The 19,030-nt window shown below is 45.2% G+C and overlaps 1 protein-coding gene across 4 annotated transcripts in view; it reads right to left on the bottom strand.

Annotated features, from left to right (window-relative positions):
* HIVEP3 (HIVEP zinc finger 3) overlaps positions 1–19,030 on the bottom strand; it is a 278,600-nt gene that overhangs the window by 53,214 nt on the left and 206,356 nt on the right. For all 4 annotated transcript variants that reach the window (XM_074894254.1, XM_074894251.1, XM_074894252.1 and 1 more), the window contains 2 exons: positions 13,336–18,996; positions 9,069–9,214 (listed from right to left, as the gene is read on the bottom strand). In XM_074894254.1, the coding sequence (XP_074750355.1) occupies positions 9,069–9,214; positions 13,336–18,453 (5,264 nt within the window). In that variant the 5' untranslated portion in view covers positions 18,454–18,996. The remainder of the gene's footprint in view (positions 1–9,068; positions 9,215–13,335; positions 18,997–19,030) is intronic.

Raw genomic sequence — 19,030 nt, forward strand, 5'->3', positions numbered from 1 at the left:
AATCTATAACACCCACTGGTACTTTTTGGCCTGAATGATGTTTGTCCATTTTGTTTTGTAACTCTTCAGTGTAAAACACATGCCAGCACACAGGTTACACCCTCAGACTCTCCCTACCTGGGATGACAGGGTCATCTTCCCCATGTTTATCTTCTCCCCAGCTCAGACCCCCATACACTTTGTGCCCTTACTATAAAGAATGACTCCAGAGTAGTGCACGCAGGGTTTCATAGGCAAACTCCAGACCCAGAAATGATACGAAGTTGGACATAGGCCCAGGAAAGAGGCAACGCTGCAGACTCGTGGAATGGTCTAACCAGCCCCAAGGACAGATATGAGGTCTAAAAACAAAACACCCACTACTGCCATCCTCGGCTTTGCCCCCATTTTTGCAAAGGGATGACTGAGACAGGGAGAGGTAGGGTGATCTCCAGGGTCACAAGTCTGGCAGGGCATGGAAGAGATACCCCAAGCAAGGCAGTGCTCCCTTTCTGCCTCTTTCCTTGCAGTGACCTGAACTCCACTGAAGAAGGAAGGAAGATCATGCTCTGACCTACACCAGGAACCCACTTGTTTGTCGGTCTCAGAGCCTACAGAACAGGGGCTGCTTCTCTTTATCTACCTGGACTGACCCTTGGATCTACAAGATGTTATAAGCAAAGTAATTGCTAGAACAAATGAAATTGTTAGTAGATTTTTAATTCACTTAGTGCTACAACGGGAGAATAACATGCCTGGCAGCTGGAGCACTCTTCATTCCCCAAATAAGATAGAGCACAGCACGAGCAAGGCAGGTTTGCCCTAACCAGGTACCCCAGACACCTGTGCAAGGCATCAAAGGCATTTTCTTGCTTGATACTGCTTATTACATCTGTATTTTTCATTATTTGATCCAAAAGAAAATAGGAATTCTTGTCTTTGTGTAACAGAGATGAAAGTCATGGTGAGTGTGAAAACGCTGTTGGGAATGCTGGGCTCAGGAAGAGCACCATCCTCCACCCAAGGACCACGCTCAGCCTCTGCCCACCATAACCATATCACACTGGGAGAGCCCAGGGGCTGGCTGCTTACAGGGATCTTTACTTAAGAGGAAAGAAATCCCTGCAGAAAGTTAAGCATCTCACACAAGGTCAGACAGGAAACTGGAGATAATATTTTTTAATAAATGGCTGTGGGAAATTAGCATCAAGCTGCATTATAAGCACCTGCCAGCAGGATGTGTCAAACAAACCGGACTGGCTGCACAGGCGAAAATAATTTAGGAAAAATAATAAAGAAAACCAGACAACAACCTTCTGTGTTTGTCAAATTTCCTGGGAAAACAGGAATAAGATGCAGAATAAACCCGATATGTCAAGTGAAGTGACAAGATATTCAGGACAGGAAATATTAGCAATTCCCACTGAGGAATATTAAGACGTTTTAAAGGCATAATATAATCAAGCTTAGCAGTAGGTGAGTTTCTGTGTCCCCTCTCACAAACAAGGAAACTGAATCGCAGAGAGGAGAATGACTTATCCAAGAGTCACAGTGAGTCACGAGTCCACCATCCCCAAGTCACACTTCTCCACTCTAACCACCACCATTCGCTGTCTCCAGGATATGTTCAGGAGGCCAGGGAACAGTATGTTCAGGAACTGCTCAGCACAAACACAGCTGGTATTAAAGGAAAGCTCCGAGCTGTAGGCACATGGGGACATCCTGCATTTCGGAGCCAAGGTGGAGGTGGAGCAGGGATGGCCAGTCATCATGGCACCCAAAGCATGAAGAGCACAGGGGTCCATGCATTGCAAATATTTCTTCATCCACCTGTACCAGGGCTAGGATGATAACTGAGAGTGGGTTCATGCTTAGTTGACTGACAGATATGCAAGATTTAATGGGTTTTTTGTACCCACATCCATAGGGGAAACCAAAGGCGGTAGCAGAGTAGATTGAATGCGAATGATGCTGATTTGCACCACACAGACCCATGAGAAATGTTCAGGGAAGGTATCAACTCACAGGTTGCATGTACAGTCATAAAAGCAAGGAAAATATAAAGTGCTTCAAGCCCTGAGCTCTGTCCCAAAGATACAACATGAAGTTCCAGTAGTGGTTATACAACCAGAAGCTGCTCCCAACAGAAATTAATAACCTGTTTTAAAGTTAATAACCCGAGGTTACTTCTATATTATACAAGGTTACTTGTACAAGAGCTCTTGGCACACAGCACCATCTGCTGAGTGGCAGGTTCGGGAGCTGGCGCTGTTACAGAGCCATCCCACACTTTCCCTCCGAAAGGAAATCTGTCAGCTCTCCCAGACACACCAGCTCTTATCTAACACATCTCAGCGGTGGCTCGAAGCAAGCACATAGGCTGAGGTGTCCAAAGTCAGAGTCAAGCAATTTACACCTTTGCTTTGCTGCGCTCTGCACTGACTCTACCTGCAAACTTCCCACTTTCTTCCTCTTCCGTGTGCTGTTTCCTTCCGTTTGCCTTGCTGCTGCCGATCCAAGAAAAGATTTCCTGAACAGACCACTGAAATGAACTGATTTTTAAGTTTGGCTACTCCCTGAGTTAGCAGGGGAAAATATTTTTTTTAATTAAACCCAAAATTAAAAAGAAAAAAAAAATACAAATTTTCACGAAGACATATTACGGGGAGAAAAAAGAATTTGCTTCGAGTCGAACCTTTCCTTCATATTAGCTTTTAAGTATACTTTAATGCAAGAATGCAATGATTTTCAAAGCAAAAAGCACGTATTCCTTTCATTTTGAAAATATTTTTTCCCTAGTTGCTATTTTTCTCTGCTGCTATTCCTGAACGTATCTTTCGAGCAGCCTTTCTCACTGCCTGAAAACCTGTCTCTTCAATTTCTCCTTTCATCTCGTCAACATCGGTAAAATTCACAAATCCGTCCTTCCTTAAATTGCCACCCTGTGTCTTGTCTCCTTTGGATTGTTAGCTTTTTAAGCAGAAAATGTGCTTTGCTTGTGCTATAAAAAAAAAAAAAAAAAAAAAAAAAAAGAGTGTAAACGCATGGTGCTCAAAAGAGACCTTATGTTCTTTTAATGGGCACAAGAAATGAGGCTTGTCCTTTCCCCCGTATGGAGCACAGTGCCTGGGCGCAGCCCCAGTACCCACGAGGTCAGATCCTGACGAGTGTGAGCACTGTGACCCTTGGGGCTATGGTCCCGAACCCCATGGGTATGGGCCACCAGAAAGCCAACCTCTTCGAGGGACATGGAGACCAGCTACTTTGGTGGGGATTCCTGGAGAGCTGCCAGCATCTGACACGACATGTCTTTTTTCATATGAGCATTAACAAAATCAGGGCATGCTCTTCCCTTTTCCCAGCATCCTCAACACAAGCTGGTTAATTGTCTTCAGATCTGCCCAGGTAATAGGGCTGTCCCTGGTAGTCTCAAAGCCAGTGGCGTGAAAGCTCTCCTCTCCATTTGTTTGTAAAGTCCTATCTAAAAAACAAGCGGAAAAATCTGCATAAAAGAAACACTTTTTTATCTTTTTTTAAAGGTCCTTTACCCAGGATAAACACCTGTGCACAAGCTGATGCTTGTGACTTTAAAATCACGTTTCAGAGAGCAGCTTGACCCATGCACGACCAGATTTTCAAAAGGGCTGTTGCAGCCACAGGGCTGCCCAAATGCAGCACAGCGATGCCTGTTCAGCACTTCTCAAGGCAGGAAAAATCCAGCAACCAAACCCCACAAAATGCTCAAATTAATGTCAAAGTGGTCAGTCTGGCACCACCAGCCCTAATGGAAAAGTTTTAACACCAATTTCTCCCTTCCGTGCAAAGTGGACAGTGTCAGGAAAAACCCTTTCACTTAAAAATGTACATTACAGGAATTCTTGGCTTGATATCTAGGAACATAGTACAGAGTAAAATTTTAGTATTTAACACCAGCCCTGCTTCGCAGAGATGTACACCCATTTGATGCACTGCCCTGGGGCTGTGAAGTGAGTTCACCTCCAGGATTCAAGCAGCTTTGCAGGTAAATGAAGAAGCATCAGCCATTAGCTCGCACCAGGGCACACGGAGCTGGACGTGCTACAGACGTGAGCTTGCTCAGATTCCTCCTTTGCTGCTAACGTGCGTGCTCAAGTTAGTGTCTTTGGGATAAATGACTCCTTTCAAAATAAACATGGTGAATTCTTAGAACTCATCTAAGCAGCAAAGGAAATCCCCTGAGCGACCCTGGTCCGACGCAGGGGTTTGGAGTTACACGCTGAGAAACTTTGCTTGTTTAACAGAGAGGCTTTCTCTAGGGTAATAAAACTCTCACATTGCTGTGCCAGGGATTTTCCATTAGGTGTGTGTCAGCGGGTGGTGGGAGCTGCAGTTTCTGTGGCCGGTCATAGAAATGGAGTGAGATCACCACGGAGAAGCTGACCACAGATCCCAGTGAGTCCACAACGGCAAGAAATGGGAGGAGAGCTGGGGGAAGGGAGGTTTGCATGCAGCTAATGGGTCCCCCAAAGGTTGGGTTTTTTTCCTTATGCATCCACTAATTAGCAGTCATGTTCGAGTCTGATAAAACAGTCCAAAGGCTTCTCCATTTTCCTTCAACCCAGGGGAAAGTCTCTCACTAGGCAGGCTAAGTGAGGCAGATGTACGGCTCCATCGCCTTCCTGCCTGCCTAAAATCCCACAGGCAGCCCTGTAGCGTGGAGACAAAGGGCAGCACAGCAGCCTCGACCCCTCCAGCCCTGGAGCTCTCTAGGGAATGCAATGGTCAAACCTCCTACAATCCCCCAGCTACTTGTACTGTACTAGGCAGAAGGGGCTTTGCCCAGGCTCAAGGGAGCAGTGATTTAAGGAAGGGGTTCAGCACCCCAGTTCAGAAGATCCCATGGCTGGTGAACCTGCAACTCTCTGTTACTTACTGGTGAGGACAAAGAGTGAAGGACTTGGATTCACATCGGCGTCAGACTAAACCGACGACTACAGCAGCCTGGGTCACAACAGCACTATGAGCATCAGTCTTAAAGTTAAAAGATACACTACATTACATCACCATGGGTTCTTCTTGCTCATGTGTGGATTTGTACACACGAGATGGTGTGAAGGGGAGGTATTTTTTAAGGTGTGAATGCAAGGATACTCAGGTCTGCAACCATAAGGCTGCAGCCATAAGGTTTTTTTCCCTAAAGAGGGAAGAAAATAGAACTGTTTTCAAAAGAGAGCCTTCATTTTGATGTAGTTTTCATTTTACATGACACTGGTTTGGGGATGTCAGTTAAGGTTAGTGGTCTTTAACCTTCTATATCTTGGCATCATTTATCCCAATACTAGTTGCAATCAGCTAGTGCAATACACCAGCTGATGGGCCCCATAAAAGCACAGAGAGTTTGGCTATGAAATAGAAGAACATATATTGACTGTAACTACCCCACCACTATCAGATTTCATCATAGTAATGCTAATGCACAGTAGACAGGCAACATTTCCCTGACAAGACCATGATACCATCATGGACCTCACTCTCAAATCAGGTCAATACAATCTACAGTTTCATGATGTAAGATTTCAGAATGGGCCCAGTGCCTCCAAAGTACCAGAGTGGATTGATGAAGGTGACACAGAGCCACCAAGGAATCATGGCACTTCTCCTGAAACAATGCTGGCCAGCTTGACCTTCAAAGATCATTTTCACTGCTCAAAACCACCACAGTATCCCTCAGGACAAGTTCAGTGAATATTTTTATTAGCTCCTTCAGGAGTGCAAACTTTGACCTGGCTGTTTAACGGCATGGTTCTCCCAAACACAACCTAACGAGACTGTGCACCACCCAGCCTGCATGTGGGATGTTAAATGACTCCCACCTCATTCACAGTCAAGTGCAGAGGGTGTGCTCGTGGGGAGGGGGGTGAACACTGGTTGCAATGGAGGTATACCCAGTCTTACAAAATTTCAGGATTTCAAGTAAAAAGCCACTGCTGAAATTACAGATGGAGTGATCTTAAGACTTGCTCTCTAAGAGGAATTTGTTCTTTAAACAGGAGCCAAACAGAAAACTTGGTGGATCCTGTCTACAGCTAACTGTGGAAAAGTTAAGGCAGAACCACACAGGTCCCTCCTGTGGTCCCCAAGAAACCAAGAGACACAATACACAGGACTACAGGTCCTCTTCTTCACAGGAGGCCAAGGGAGGTAGATGCTGAAATGTCTGGGTAACTCAACCGGAGCGGAACACCTCCACCACCGAGGTCCTCTTGACAGCCCCAGCGGCCACTACTCCACACCCTGAGATGGCACCACAGGGGCCAACTGACATCCTTCATGGAAAGAGTGATGAGGGAAGAAACTGAGCCTGAGCAAACCCCATGCATGGCATTACTGAGCCTTGAACCTAAACCCAGGTATGCTCAAGGAATCTGCAAGCTGCTGTTTTCAAAACACTTCCCAGTGGGTAAACACAAGCAGATCAACCATCTGATTTCATAGCTAGGGAGGAGGTATCTTCAAATGAGACTCTGCAAGGGAAACCAAGCTGCCCTGAACGTTCCGAGAGCCTCTCGCACGTTCATCAGTTCGTTCCTTAAAAATGGGTAGTGAGTATGATGAAAGTATGACATCTGGCTTTTCTCGTCTTCTCTGAAAGCCAGGAAATATGATTCTATCCAGCAGGCTGGAGAGCAGCAGGGAAGGTAGCAGAGGTGGTCCTGGCAGGGCTATAAGCAATGTAGCAATGAGGGAAAGGCAGGTATGGGATTGAGGAAGCCAGAAGACTGTACAGAGGGAAAAGCAAGTGTTGAAAATGGCAGTGAAAAAGGCAAGAGCTCTAAAGAAATAAAAACTGAGGGGAAGAAGGAGCTAAAAGAGCTGCAGCAAGTTCACCTTTTGTTGGAACAGTTGAATTTCTTTATAATCTCCCTCCTTGGTTGAGACAACAAAGCATGGGATGGCTCCAAAAGATTTGAAACCAACTGCATCCCACTGGAAGGATGGGTCTAGCCAGCAGCAGACCATGTGAAACCAATAAATAAGGGGAAAAATGAGACAAGGAGAAAATTTTTATGGGGAAAAAAAAAAAAAAAGACTGTGAAATAATGTCTTGAGAATGGATGCCCTTTTTGTAAAACATTTTCAAGAGATGGACAGGAAAGGGGTTTGATCCATTTAGTATCTTGCACAAAGCACTAGGCACCCTGCAGATTCATGTGCAGACTCGTTCCTTCACTGTGAGAAACTATCCTTGCAGACACAAGCTGCTGAGGCTGAACAATTCAACATCAGAAACCTTGCGGGAACTACGCATGGACCGCCAGGTATGCACTGAGCACCTCAGGACAACAGCCTCTCCTGCCCAACCTCTTAGCAGTGCATATGCCATGTAATTTAGGTATAAAATTTATTTCTGCGACCTGGTGTGTTACATTAGTGCCTGTGCTTGGCATTAAACAGCTACTATATTCTGTCTTACATCCAGAAGGACGGCTGCCTTAAGTCAGTGCTACAGGAACTTTAAAATAAAACATAGCATACGTTCAGGATGACTAATACGTTCCCTGATGCTGGCGTACACAGAACATGTTGGAAAAGTTGCTTTATTTTGTGTCTGTCGTTTAGAAAATGTGACTCCGCATCCGTTGTGCCAGGCTCAGGAATGCAGACGGCCTCCCTGTGCGAACACAGGAACGTGGAGATGTGGCTCGTCTTGGGGGTGGCAGTCGGGGAGCAGCCAGCACTGAGCACCGCCGCATCTCTCCCCAAAAATCCTCCACAGAGCTGCCCTACGAGAGGCAGGATCACCTTCATTCACGTTAACATTGGGCATCTTTAATCACGTCTAGGAAGGAGTCCAAGAGTCCCCCTGAAATGGCCACAGCTCCAGGACAACCCAGTCAAGGGCAACAGAGGCTTGTTATGTGCTTTAAGGCAACAAAACCCAGCGCTCAGTTAGTCCCATGGGTCCTATCTGCTACAGGAGGGTGATGGCAACATACCAAACCCATTGTATTTCTCAGTCTGTTGCTTTCTTGCCATTCCCTGGCTCCTTCCCTAAATCACTTCAGGTCATAAGCATTACAGGTTGCCACTACTTTAGCTCTTTGCATTCACCACTCACTGCCCACACGTATCTAAACCTGAGCTGGGCACATAGTGCCTACGTCTGGGTGAGAGGTGAGTTCTCCCGAACAAACAAGCAGATTTTCTTTCCCAAAGCACTATTTTACTCTTCTGGTTAGCTAGTTTGATCATCTGCTAATGAAATATTTTAAAATAAAAGCAAACTTCAACTGGTAACAGCAGAAAACCACAACCACTGACTAATTAAAGCCTTTTTCTAACACACAAAAAACAAGACCACCCAATGGCAAAAGCAGAACTGATGAATCCTGCTAGGGATTTCTTACATCTCTTTAGCCCCCCTTTGAAACACACAGGAAGGATGATCTTTAATTGTATCCCACAGACACATTACTTATTAGCTGATTTTTTATTTTTTAAAAGATACACAGTAGTATAAGACCAGTGCTGAATTACTGAAGAGTACTCTGAATTACCTGGAGCTGAGAGTTAAGATATAAATTTAGATCTTGCATCCATTCTGGTTTGAGCTACTTTGGTTGGGTGGGATTAAAGTCAGATACATATAATTCTTCTTTTCTCCCCCACCCAAAACCCAGGCATCAGAAAAGATCTCCTCATATCCTCCTTATAATAGTAACAACCGTTAGGAACACGATTTTCAGGAGAAGGCTCTGGAAAGATTTAGAAGATATGGAATGCACCTCCGTCACATCAGAGACACCTACAAGATATACGTATGCTCTTCAGCCATCTTCACTCAACTACACACTCAGAAAAGAGATCAAGGTGCTTGCTAACTTGAAGACAAGTCAAAAAAAAAAAAAAAAAGAAAATTAATGCAGTCTGGAGTATCTACTGATCTTGAGAGCCAGGTTTTTACAGTAGCTGTAGAAAGTAAGCTGAAATCCAACTATATCTGGCCTTCTGCTCACCTCCACATGGCACCTTCACTGACTTGCCATCACTGTTATCAGTAACTCCTATACAACAGTGAGACAAAAAGAGAAATAAAATGAGACACTTACCCTCCTTCAAAGATCTTGATCCTGACTGGCTCCCCTCTTTTGGTTACAAGAGCCTCTTCTTCTGATTTTCCTCTTTTATCCTCTTCCTTCTCAGCTCTAGTTATATCTTTTCGACCTTCATTAGAAAGGAGCGAAGGCAAATGAACCTATCTCCCCAAAAGAGCAAAACAATCAATGATTACATACAAAATCACTCTAAGACACACAGACCAAACAGCCTCAGAAAGAGCCAGAAACCTACCACACATGCTGCTCCTGACAGCTAAGTGCAGTAATTAGGACATCTTCTTAACAAACAGGGCCTCTGCTTCTGGATTTTGAGCCCTGCTGGTTATGTTATATTTACTGTGACCGCTTACAAGTTTTTTAAATCACCCCCTGCATATGGTGGCTCAGTATTATCCAGCTCTTGCCAACTGGAAAACTGAGGCATAAAGAGAAGCATCTGGGCTGGGGTCACTCTGAGTGTGTGGTGGAGCCATGGGTCTCTGCTCCCAAATCCACTGCTCTGTCCTTGGATAATCCTCTCTCTAATACATACATCTACAAAGGTCTAGAGAGAAGGCATCTGCAAAATTCATATATTTAACCTCAACCTTTGCGTTTCCCCCCCATGCACACACACTCACACAAATTTGGACTTTAGCCATCTAAACTGGATATAAATCACTTGAAAGTCAAAGCTCTCGGGTGATTTCCTTTCACCGAAACCCTGTTGCCAAGGGCGCAGTACAGAGAAAGCCACAAAACCAATGGGAGAAAATAATCCTCAACCTCCCCAGATGTTCCCAGGGTAAAATTTGCTTTTTGACTCTTAAGCTTGCCACCCCTTGTTTAGACCAAAGTTTAAGTCATGCAGTGACACCTCATCTAGCATGTTTAATGTTATTTGTTATAGTAGATGGACCTAAACGTTAGAGTTGCCTCTCTAGCTCTGTACGATGCAAGGGGAGGTCTCCACACCCGGAATGAAATCTTGGGATGTTGCCCCCCTACAACCTAACAGTACAAATAAGAGGGGCCTCCAAAGCTCTGAAAGAGGAAAGCAGATTGCCTTTCACCCACATTACTTTTTACACAAGTGCAAGAATATCTTTGAAGTCCAACTGAATTACCCATATCCTCACTTTATATACAATTTATGAAAACAGACTGAAGGCATTTGAGAGACCAGGTTATTAGAGGAATTTTGGCCTGAAAGACCTGGCAGAAGTCTAAAGCAGAGCCGGTCACCCTTGACTCTTTACAGTTGCTGGAAAGAGTGGCAGCTCTCAGGGGTGATTCATCTGCCCTACCTTAGACACTTATCTTAAAGGGGGGATGAATCACCCAAGAGGTGCCTCTTTGTCTCCCATGGTTATACCGGAAGCCAAAGAATGACTAGCTCAAACCGAGACATGCAAAATTTAGTAGGATATAACCCAGCGTTCACAGCAGCATGCTGCTGGTACTGCCATCAGATTCTCAGCAGGAGGAGGGATGGACTCACTAAAATGTAGCTTTGCAAAACCGAGGTCAACCATTTCAAATTTGCCCAGTAATTTCAGGAGCTCTGCTTAGAGCATTAAATGCACCCAGGATTGCTCTTTGCCCTTGGGGCCAGCTCACACAGATCAGCCCATGTCCACCTCATCAGACAGACCTACATACCCTTCCTAGATGCCTCCTGGGAATGGTCCCTGTGCTGTGTTGTCTCCCTAAATGTGCCCAGGAATTGCCTGGGAGAGGGCTATCAGCCCAGGACAGAACAGTGCCAGGAACCATTTTAACAACTTAACAGCAGAAATGGTCTCAAGCTGGTGTCTCTGGGCATGGAGATGTCTGTGCTCGGGGGAAATCAGTGGCAGGAGACACACTGAACACCTTCAAAAATTAAACCTTGGCCGTTATGACTTCACCTCCTGATATGAGCTACATGCTCATAACAATGCTAGCGATAACCTTCCCAGTTCAGTTCCTTATTTACTGAGGAATACAAAACAATTGACTTTCTAGATGTAGCATGAGGTTTATTTATTGCAACTTTTGAAAGCACAAAACATAGACAGATGAAAGGCACCAGAGAGAGCCAAAATCATACAGTCACCACTATCCCCTTTTACAGTCTCATTTAATTTACAAAGTCTGCAAGCCCAATACAGTGTAATTAGCCATCCCTACATGCACACTGGAGCCTACGGTCACTTCGGAATTGATCTGCTCAGTAAATCCCACTGGCAATTTAAAAACCAAGCCAAGTATGTAGACAGTATATACAGTACTACTGCTTGCTAGTAGCTTGCTGCATGCATAATGGTACAAAATATTAGAGTTCTTTTACATTTTCTGTTGTGTTGACTGACAACTTACAGTTACAGAAAGAAGAAAATGTTTAAGGGAAATAGCTAGAGCAGAGTTAACTGAAAGTTGAACTTTCAACCTTTGATTGATGCTACTGCTATGCAGCTCCTGTTAATCGCATCTTCCTGAGTAACCAGCAACACTTCTTCCTAATCTGGGCCAGTCATATGTATTTTAAAAACTAAACTGAGGATTTCACTCCCACTGATCATCTAATCAAAAATTATTTCTCTGCTTGGCATGAGGTCAATTTATCTCCATTGAAATTAACTTAATTTCTGCAAACCGCACTCCTTTAAGCAGCAGGTATTAGTATAAGATTTAGGCTAGGCCATTTTCTAGGTGAATTTGGCAGGACAAACTCTTACTTTTGCAAATTGTACCATGAAAACCTTAACTTTCACCACCAGACAGCTTATAGGGTTTTGTCTAAAAGGTGTTTGAGTCTTTTGAGCAAATGCATGCAGTGAAATATGTATTTTGATGACTAAGGGCTGAACCATTCCTGTCTAGAGCTTGACCTTTAACTTGAGGGTATGAGGGTCTCATATTTCTGAAATACACACTTGGTGTGCATTTTAGCACCACGTCAAAGAGCAAAGCTCAGAGGAGCACAGGCACTTCTATTAGAGAATGAAATCAAGGATGGTACGACACCGTTCAGATAAAATCCTTTCAAAAAGAGTGCATAAATATCAAGCATTAGTGTGGTTATTGCACTGCACAGGTAATTATCTGCTCCTATGTCCCCAGAAAGTCTGTCTTTATGTTTCTGCAGAAGAATGATGGAAATGCTGAATAGAAATAAAGACTTATTGAATCAAAGTGACTCTGCTGTGTATTTTAAGACATATTTATAAGCAGCAGCTGCAGCAGCGATTATGATAAATTTAATATTCAGAGTTCATTTCATGATACAGAAATAAAATGAATAATCTGTCAATATAAATTGACTTGAGATGAATATCAAATTGCAAAATCTTTAGAGCAATTCTGTTTGCTAATCTACGTGAACATGATCTGGATTAAAGGGATCTGTATGGTTCAGCATTAACCAAGAGGGGAAAAGTCTGGCCTCAAAATGAGATACGTAACACTAGGCAGCTACCAGATCTGTCTTAAAGACTTCTGTGCCCATACGGCCAATGTCTTTGGTGAGCTCTGCCCCTGTGAAGCCGTTTGCCTTGCTCCCCTTAGCTCTAAAGACCAGGTATAAATTATCCTTAGATACCTGGAAATGCAGATAGACAGCTAAGGACATGAACTAAATGGACCAAACAACACGGGTGGTTTAACAAGAGTCCGTGTCTAACCTACTGAGGCACTTTTATAAATGTCACTGCATGCCTTTACGCTTCTTTGGGGGCCTAAATACACTTGCAAATCTCCCTTTAATATTTTTAAATACTTTTAAGCATGCCTCTCCATGTTCATTAATGTGAGATCAGTAGATGCACAACCAGACAGAATCCCATTTCCCCAAGGTAATCCTTTTTCATTTATAACATGCAAAATGTAGAGAATTATAACAGCGTTTATAAAAAAAAAAAAAAAAAAAAAAAAAAAAAGTTGTAAAGCTATTTGAAATATCAAGACAAATGCAAATCAAGTCTAATCCTTGTGCTTGAACAGTGGCAGTTCATGGTGCGGTGGTGACTCCTACATGCTCTTTTGATTACAAGGCAAGTAGAAACTGGAGAACAGAAATATGGCACGTTGCCTTGGAGCAGGCTTGCCTTTTTTTTTTTTTTTATTACAGTGGGGTTTAGCTTTTTCATTCTAAAAGTTTCACTGAGAACAAGTGCTTACCAAACTGAGAGAGGGATGAATAAACTCGTATTAAACTAAGAATGGCAATTCCCCATCCCTCATCCCCCTCTTCCCATGTATCCAAATGGATGAGGAGAAATATATAGGATTGCATTACCTCTGTCATTTTTGGCTTCCTGGAGCTGGACGGGACAAGCCTGCCTGCCTCTGGACGTGGAGCAGTAGCCATGGTGTAGGTTTCCTTGCTCACCTTCTGCTTGGACCTCAGGAGGGAAAGGGCTGCTTTAGTGGATATACCTGGAAGGTTAGGATTATACAAGCTAATACACCAGCTGGCATACACTGAAGACCGCCGATCAACTTGCTGGATATGATTTGGCTTTATGTAGTTTAAATAGCACCAACTGACATTAGTGGTTGTGTGGAGACTGGGGAACTGAAGTACCTTCTTCGTATCTGTACCTTCTCGAGACTTCATTGCACTATGAGTGACCTCAGACAGAGGTGCAGGGCTTGGAGGGTTTGGTGGAGATTGCTCCACCAGTTCTTTGGAGTCTTCTTTCTTCACGGGTTGCAAAGGTGCCTTGCTGAGGAACTGCTTGCCAGCTGGCTGCTTATACTCTTCCAGTGTCTCAAAACTTGGAGAACCTGAATGGGACACAGCTTGCTGCAAAGTACTTGGGATTTCCTTTGGCTCTGACTGCTCTGAGGACAAACTAGGTGGTGTTTCAACCTCTACCCTGCCTTGGCTTTCTGCAAGAAAGTGAGATTTATCCTGCTTTTTCCCTTCCTCTATTGCACTGGGTGGCTTCACTACTTCCAACTTCTCTTCTGCTTCAGACACTTCCTCCTCTTTCACTCTCTTCTGCTGTTGTGTTTCCATTGTCAGCTCCAAACTACCAGCTGGAGAAAGCATCCTTTTGCTTCCACCAACTGTTGATGGGCCTCCTTCCACTCCGAGGACACTGTCTGATGGGGAGGTGAGTGGCATATAGCCTTTTCGTTCTGGTAAGGGTAAGGGCACTCTCAGATACGGGCTCTGGAAAATGCTTCTTTGATCCTCTGTGATCATCTGTGCCAGATCGAAACCTAGTCCATGAACATCAGCGCTACAGACCAGGGTACCCTTGGGTTGGCGATCATCAAATTTTGGGAGAACGATAGAAGAGGAACTGCACTGGGATTGAGTGACCAGAATCTGGGAAAGCGTCGTGTACATCGCACTCCCATAGGACGGCATATTTGTCTGTATGCGCACGGGGACAACAAGCGACACCATTGGGTCTGACCGCGTAGGAACAACGAGCTGAGATGTGGATACAGACACTGAAGGGCTTGTGCAGGTCAGAGGATGCAACCTACTGTCCGAGCCATATTCTGTGCACGGGGAAAGACTGGAGGTTCCTGCTGCTGGGAATAAACTGGATTTGATCTGCGGTAAATGTCCACCAGCTTCACCTGGCAACTGGAGAGCAAACTGAGACTGAAGAGGCAGAAAAAAGGCTGAAGGGATTGGTGAGGAGCCAGGGTAATGCACCGGCAGGAATGAAGGATGCTGCCTGAACGGCACCTCGGCAGGGTGAGACATTAATGGAGGAGCAATATGAAGTGGGCCTGGGTGGATGAGGGTTTGTGGTAAAGGCAGTGGTGGGGTCTGAAATATGGAAGGAGGAATCGGAGGCATGGTGAACTGAGCAGAGAGGATATCAGACATAGTGTGTGTGGCAAAGAGCTCTGCAGACTGCCCTGGCTGCGGCAGGAGATGTTGGTAGGGAAAGATAGAAACTTGTGGGGACATGAACTGCTTTTCATGCAGCGTGAGCTGTGGTACAGGATGATGAAACACTTGCAGAGCTTCTGTGTATGGCTGGGTGTATGCTGGCTGAGGGCTGTCTTTTGGCTGACTCTTTTCACTTGGGTAAGTACCATGAGAGGGCAAAGGGGATGAAGATGTCGGCTGATGGGGCAAACTTGTCGAAGGAGATTTACTTGAAGAAGGAATTGGATCTTCTGTCTCTGGCCGGCCTGTTGGAGCTGAGTCTGGCTCGTGCTCTGGGTGTCTAGTGAGGGATGCTTGCCTAACTAGAAAGCATTTTCTTCTCTCCTGGGGAGCTGAGGAGGCTGAGGGGCCGGGTGTTGAGGCAGGAGTGGACGACAAGCTCCCGTAGTCAAATGATTTACTGCGGGTCTCTGACATCTGGGAAGGATGGGACACATTCGGTGTCTGCTCAGATGCAGATCTCCGCATTTCCCTGGAATGATGATGGTGGCTTGGTACCATCAACATATGTGAGCCAACGCCAGGAGGCTTTGGGTGGGATTCAGAGGGCTGGCTACCTGACTCTGACTTGCTGTGATCTTCACGATCAAACGAGACAGAGTGGCTGGAGCCGTGGGATATGCTGCTTTCCTGACTTGGGCTTCGGGTGAGAGAGACTGATTCAAAACTGGACTCTCCGGAGGACTGAGCCATTTCTGCCAGCCGCAGCCTCTTCTTTTTTGGTGGGAGTTTTTCTGCAGGCAGCTGAGAAAGGGTCTGGCTCCTCTGCGGCCACTGAAATTCTTCCGTTTTCTCTGGCTCTTTTGGAGGAGGCTCTGGCTCTGTTTCTGGTCTGTCAGGCTCTTCAGTGACCAGAATCTCTGGGACCTGGATGTTGGGCTGCCGTACCAGCTTGGGCTGCAGGGAGTGAGGCGGTCGGCTGTGCTGGGGTGTCGGCTGAGATGAGTACTGTGACAGGGGTTTGTCTTCTCCTTCCAAGCTGCTCGGCTGCTCGATAGAATCAGACTTCTCGAAAGAGCTCGTATGCTGGATGACAGAGATCTCCTTTGAGGTCGTTCTTCTCTCTTTGCTCTCTGCACTCGAAGCCGGTTTGGTATTCCTGGAATGAAAGCTGCCGCTGACATCAGAAGGTGTGGATTTACCCGGATCTGCTGGTGACTTAATGGATTCACGGGTTAGGTTTAAAGCCACATCAGATGATGTCGGGTTTGCAAACTGAGTCCCTGGCCCAGTACTGGAGGAGGGAGTGTCAGACAGCTCGAAAGCTGGAGGCTCCTCGTCATCACCAAGACTCTTTTCCTTTCGTCTTTTTCGGAGTGGAGTGAGCTCCAAACTGCTCCCTAGCTTGTAATGCATCACCTGGGGCCACGTGTCAGGATCTGCAACACTTTTCTCAGTCTCTGAAGAGGAATGGGAAGTGGAAGAACGAGGCTTTGAGAGCTGCAGTTCTGAACAGTAGTATTTCTTATGGGCTTCATAATTGTCCCTTTTCTTATACCGAGCACCACATACGTTACACTCGTACATGAACCCTTTAACTTTCGGACCCTTCCGTGACTTTTTGGTAAGATCGCTTTCCTTGGTTTCAGGCTCCTCGGGAGGTTTGGAAACAGTTTCTTTGTTTGCAGAACTAACCTCCTCCGAGACGTATTCTACTCCCAAAGGTAGCTCAATAGCTGGTTGTCGTTTTAGCATTCGAGGATGGGAAGAAAAAGCTTGACTGCGGCTTAAGACTTCAGGCTCCATGATGTGATCATCAAATGAATAGCTACCTCTAAAGGTATGTGGGGAGCTTATAGTGCATGCAGCAGAAGGCATTGAGTGGCTTCTTAGGAGAGGCACTGTCTCTGTGGCACTGTGGGATTGCTGAAGTGACAACAATGATTGTTCGGGCTTAATTTTTTCACTGTGGGATGTCAACACTTTCGATGCATCCAACTGGCTACTGGAACCAGACTTGATATCAAACTGAAACGGTTCTCTATATACACCAGACTTTGGAGATTCAATGCTGCTACGTCTAGATAAAGAGCTTCTTCTAGGTTTAACACTATCTATTTCACTGGTATCTACAACAGCTTCATTAATTGTAATTAGCTTAGTGATGTGTTCAATAACCTGTGTTCTAGGCACAGATAATGGTACCATACTAGGTTTCTCTTCGGCAGACAGGTGTGGAAACCCCTGGGTTGTGTTTGCAGCTAACGCTGCAGTCCTTTGCCCAATTCTACCACATTTCCCAAAAATAATTTCTGCATAAGATTTTGCATTAGTATTTGGTGGGCTGATCTGCTGCTCTGCACTTTCTGATCTTGAGAAGTAGCCTGACTCAGTACTCCCTTTGCTCCCGGGGCTCAGGAAAGCCTGTTCATCTATGACCTTCTTCCGTTCACTTAAGCGGAGTGCAAGCTTCTGCTTTATAGTATGGGTATCTTCAGATTTATGGCTCAGAGCATGGTCTGATGATGGCTCCACAAACTGGGTGCTGTCCTCAAGAGACTGAGACATACTGGAATGAGATAATGAACACCGGTCGTGGCTGGAGCCTTGGCTCCCTCCACTCAGCAAACTACTGGACAACAGGGTGTGCTTCTGCCTGGGTGAGAGCTCTACTGAATGGCCCGACATTGCACCCGTTTCCTCCTCTGAATCTGTGCTTTCTCCTTCTGTTGGCTCTTCAAAATCCTCCCCACCAATCCTTTCCATTTCCAAGCTCGATGGATACATCTCCGCTCCGATCCCTGAGGCCAGCCCAGCTTTTATTCGATGAGCATGAGACTTCCTATGTTTATACAAATTGCTCTTAGTCTTAAAAGAAAAGCCACATGGAATGCAAGGGTATGGCCTCTCACCCGTGTGTGACCTGATATGTTTTTGGAGCACACTTGGCTTTGCACAAGGCCTGCTGCAGTACTGGCAAATATATTTGCCTGGCTTCTGAGGTTTCTTTTCCTTCTTGTGCACTTCCTCAGCTTGTTTTAAGGAAACCTGCGAAGGGCGAGGGATATAGACCTTTTGAACGGACGGCATGTCCTCTCCAGGAATGATTGGTGAATGGGAAGGTAAGAGCTGGCCGTGGTGAGAGTGAAGCCCGGGTGATGAAAAGGAGCCAGAGGGACCTGGTCTTACTGGATCAACTAGCTGCCATGTGGGACCTTCAAGGACATGCTCTGGTTTCCCCGGAGACATAAATGCTGGTGACAGTGCGTGCTGCTGAAGCTGCGAAACGTGGGGAGGATGTTCAAAAGAGGAAGGCTTAGGTTGCTTCTGATGTCCAGTCTTCTCCTGAGACTCCTCTCTTGGAATCGGCAAAGAACCAGAAAAGTGCTGCTGTGATATGATATCTCGGAGAGGGGTTCCTTGTGAAGAAGCAGAGCTGCCCTGGTACGTAGCTGCGGATGAAATACTGGCTTGGAAAGCCTCTCCTTTGGGAAGCCTCTTTCTTGGACTTTCCTCAGCCTTTTTTGTGCTCTTCTGACTTTGTTCAGGATCCATGACCTTAAAAGGGTCTTTGAATGCTATTTCGGGAAGGTTTTGGCAGGCTTCATTTACGAATAATAAAGGTCTCTTCTGTAGATTCCCTGTTTTGCCTGCATTTGCTACGAAGCTGGAGCCGCCAGGAGATGGTTGTTGATTTAAGATTTTACTAAAGTGTCACTAGTTGCTATTTGATTCAAAAAAAAAAATGTTTCAAGGTCAATAAAGTTCACATTGGTAACACATGACAAACTACTTCAAAGAGAGAAAACTTTCCAAAACTTTTAGTCCAAATATTTTCCTTGTGAACTTGGTTAAGGCTTTAAACCTTGCCATTTTATTTCAGTTGACAGTGGCAAGCCTTCAAAGTCAAGATGCAACCCACAATGTGTCTCTTGTTTGTTATGCAAACCTTTGAAAACTTGAGACTTTAGTGCTCATCTCATAATGATCTTTTTTTCCTGTGTAAGGAAAATAACACTGAACGGTGTATGTCCCCCTGTGTCTTCCTTCTGTTCCACTTTTGAGTTCAAAAGCCTTGGAAAAGTATTTCCCACATTTCTGTAATTACATCCAAAAGAAAACAAACAGAAAA

This window comes from Strix uralensis, chromosome 25 (assembly GCF_047716275.1).
Source record: "Strix uralensis isolate ZFMK-TIS-50842 chromosome 25, bStrUra1, whole genome shotgun sequence".
Classification (NCBI taxonomy): domain Eukaryota; kingdom Metazoa; phylum Chordata; class Aves; order Strigiformes; family Strigidae; genus Strix; species Strix uralensis.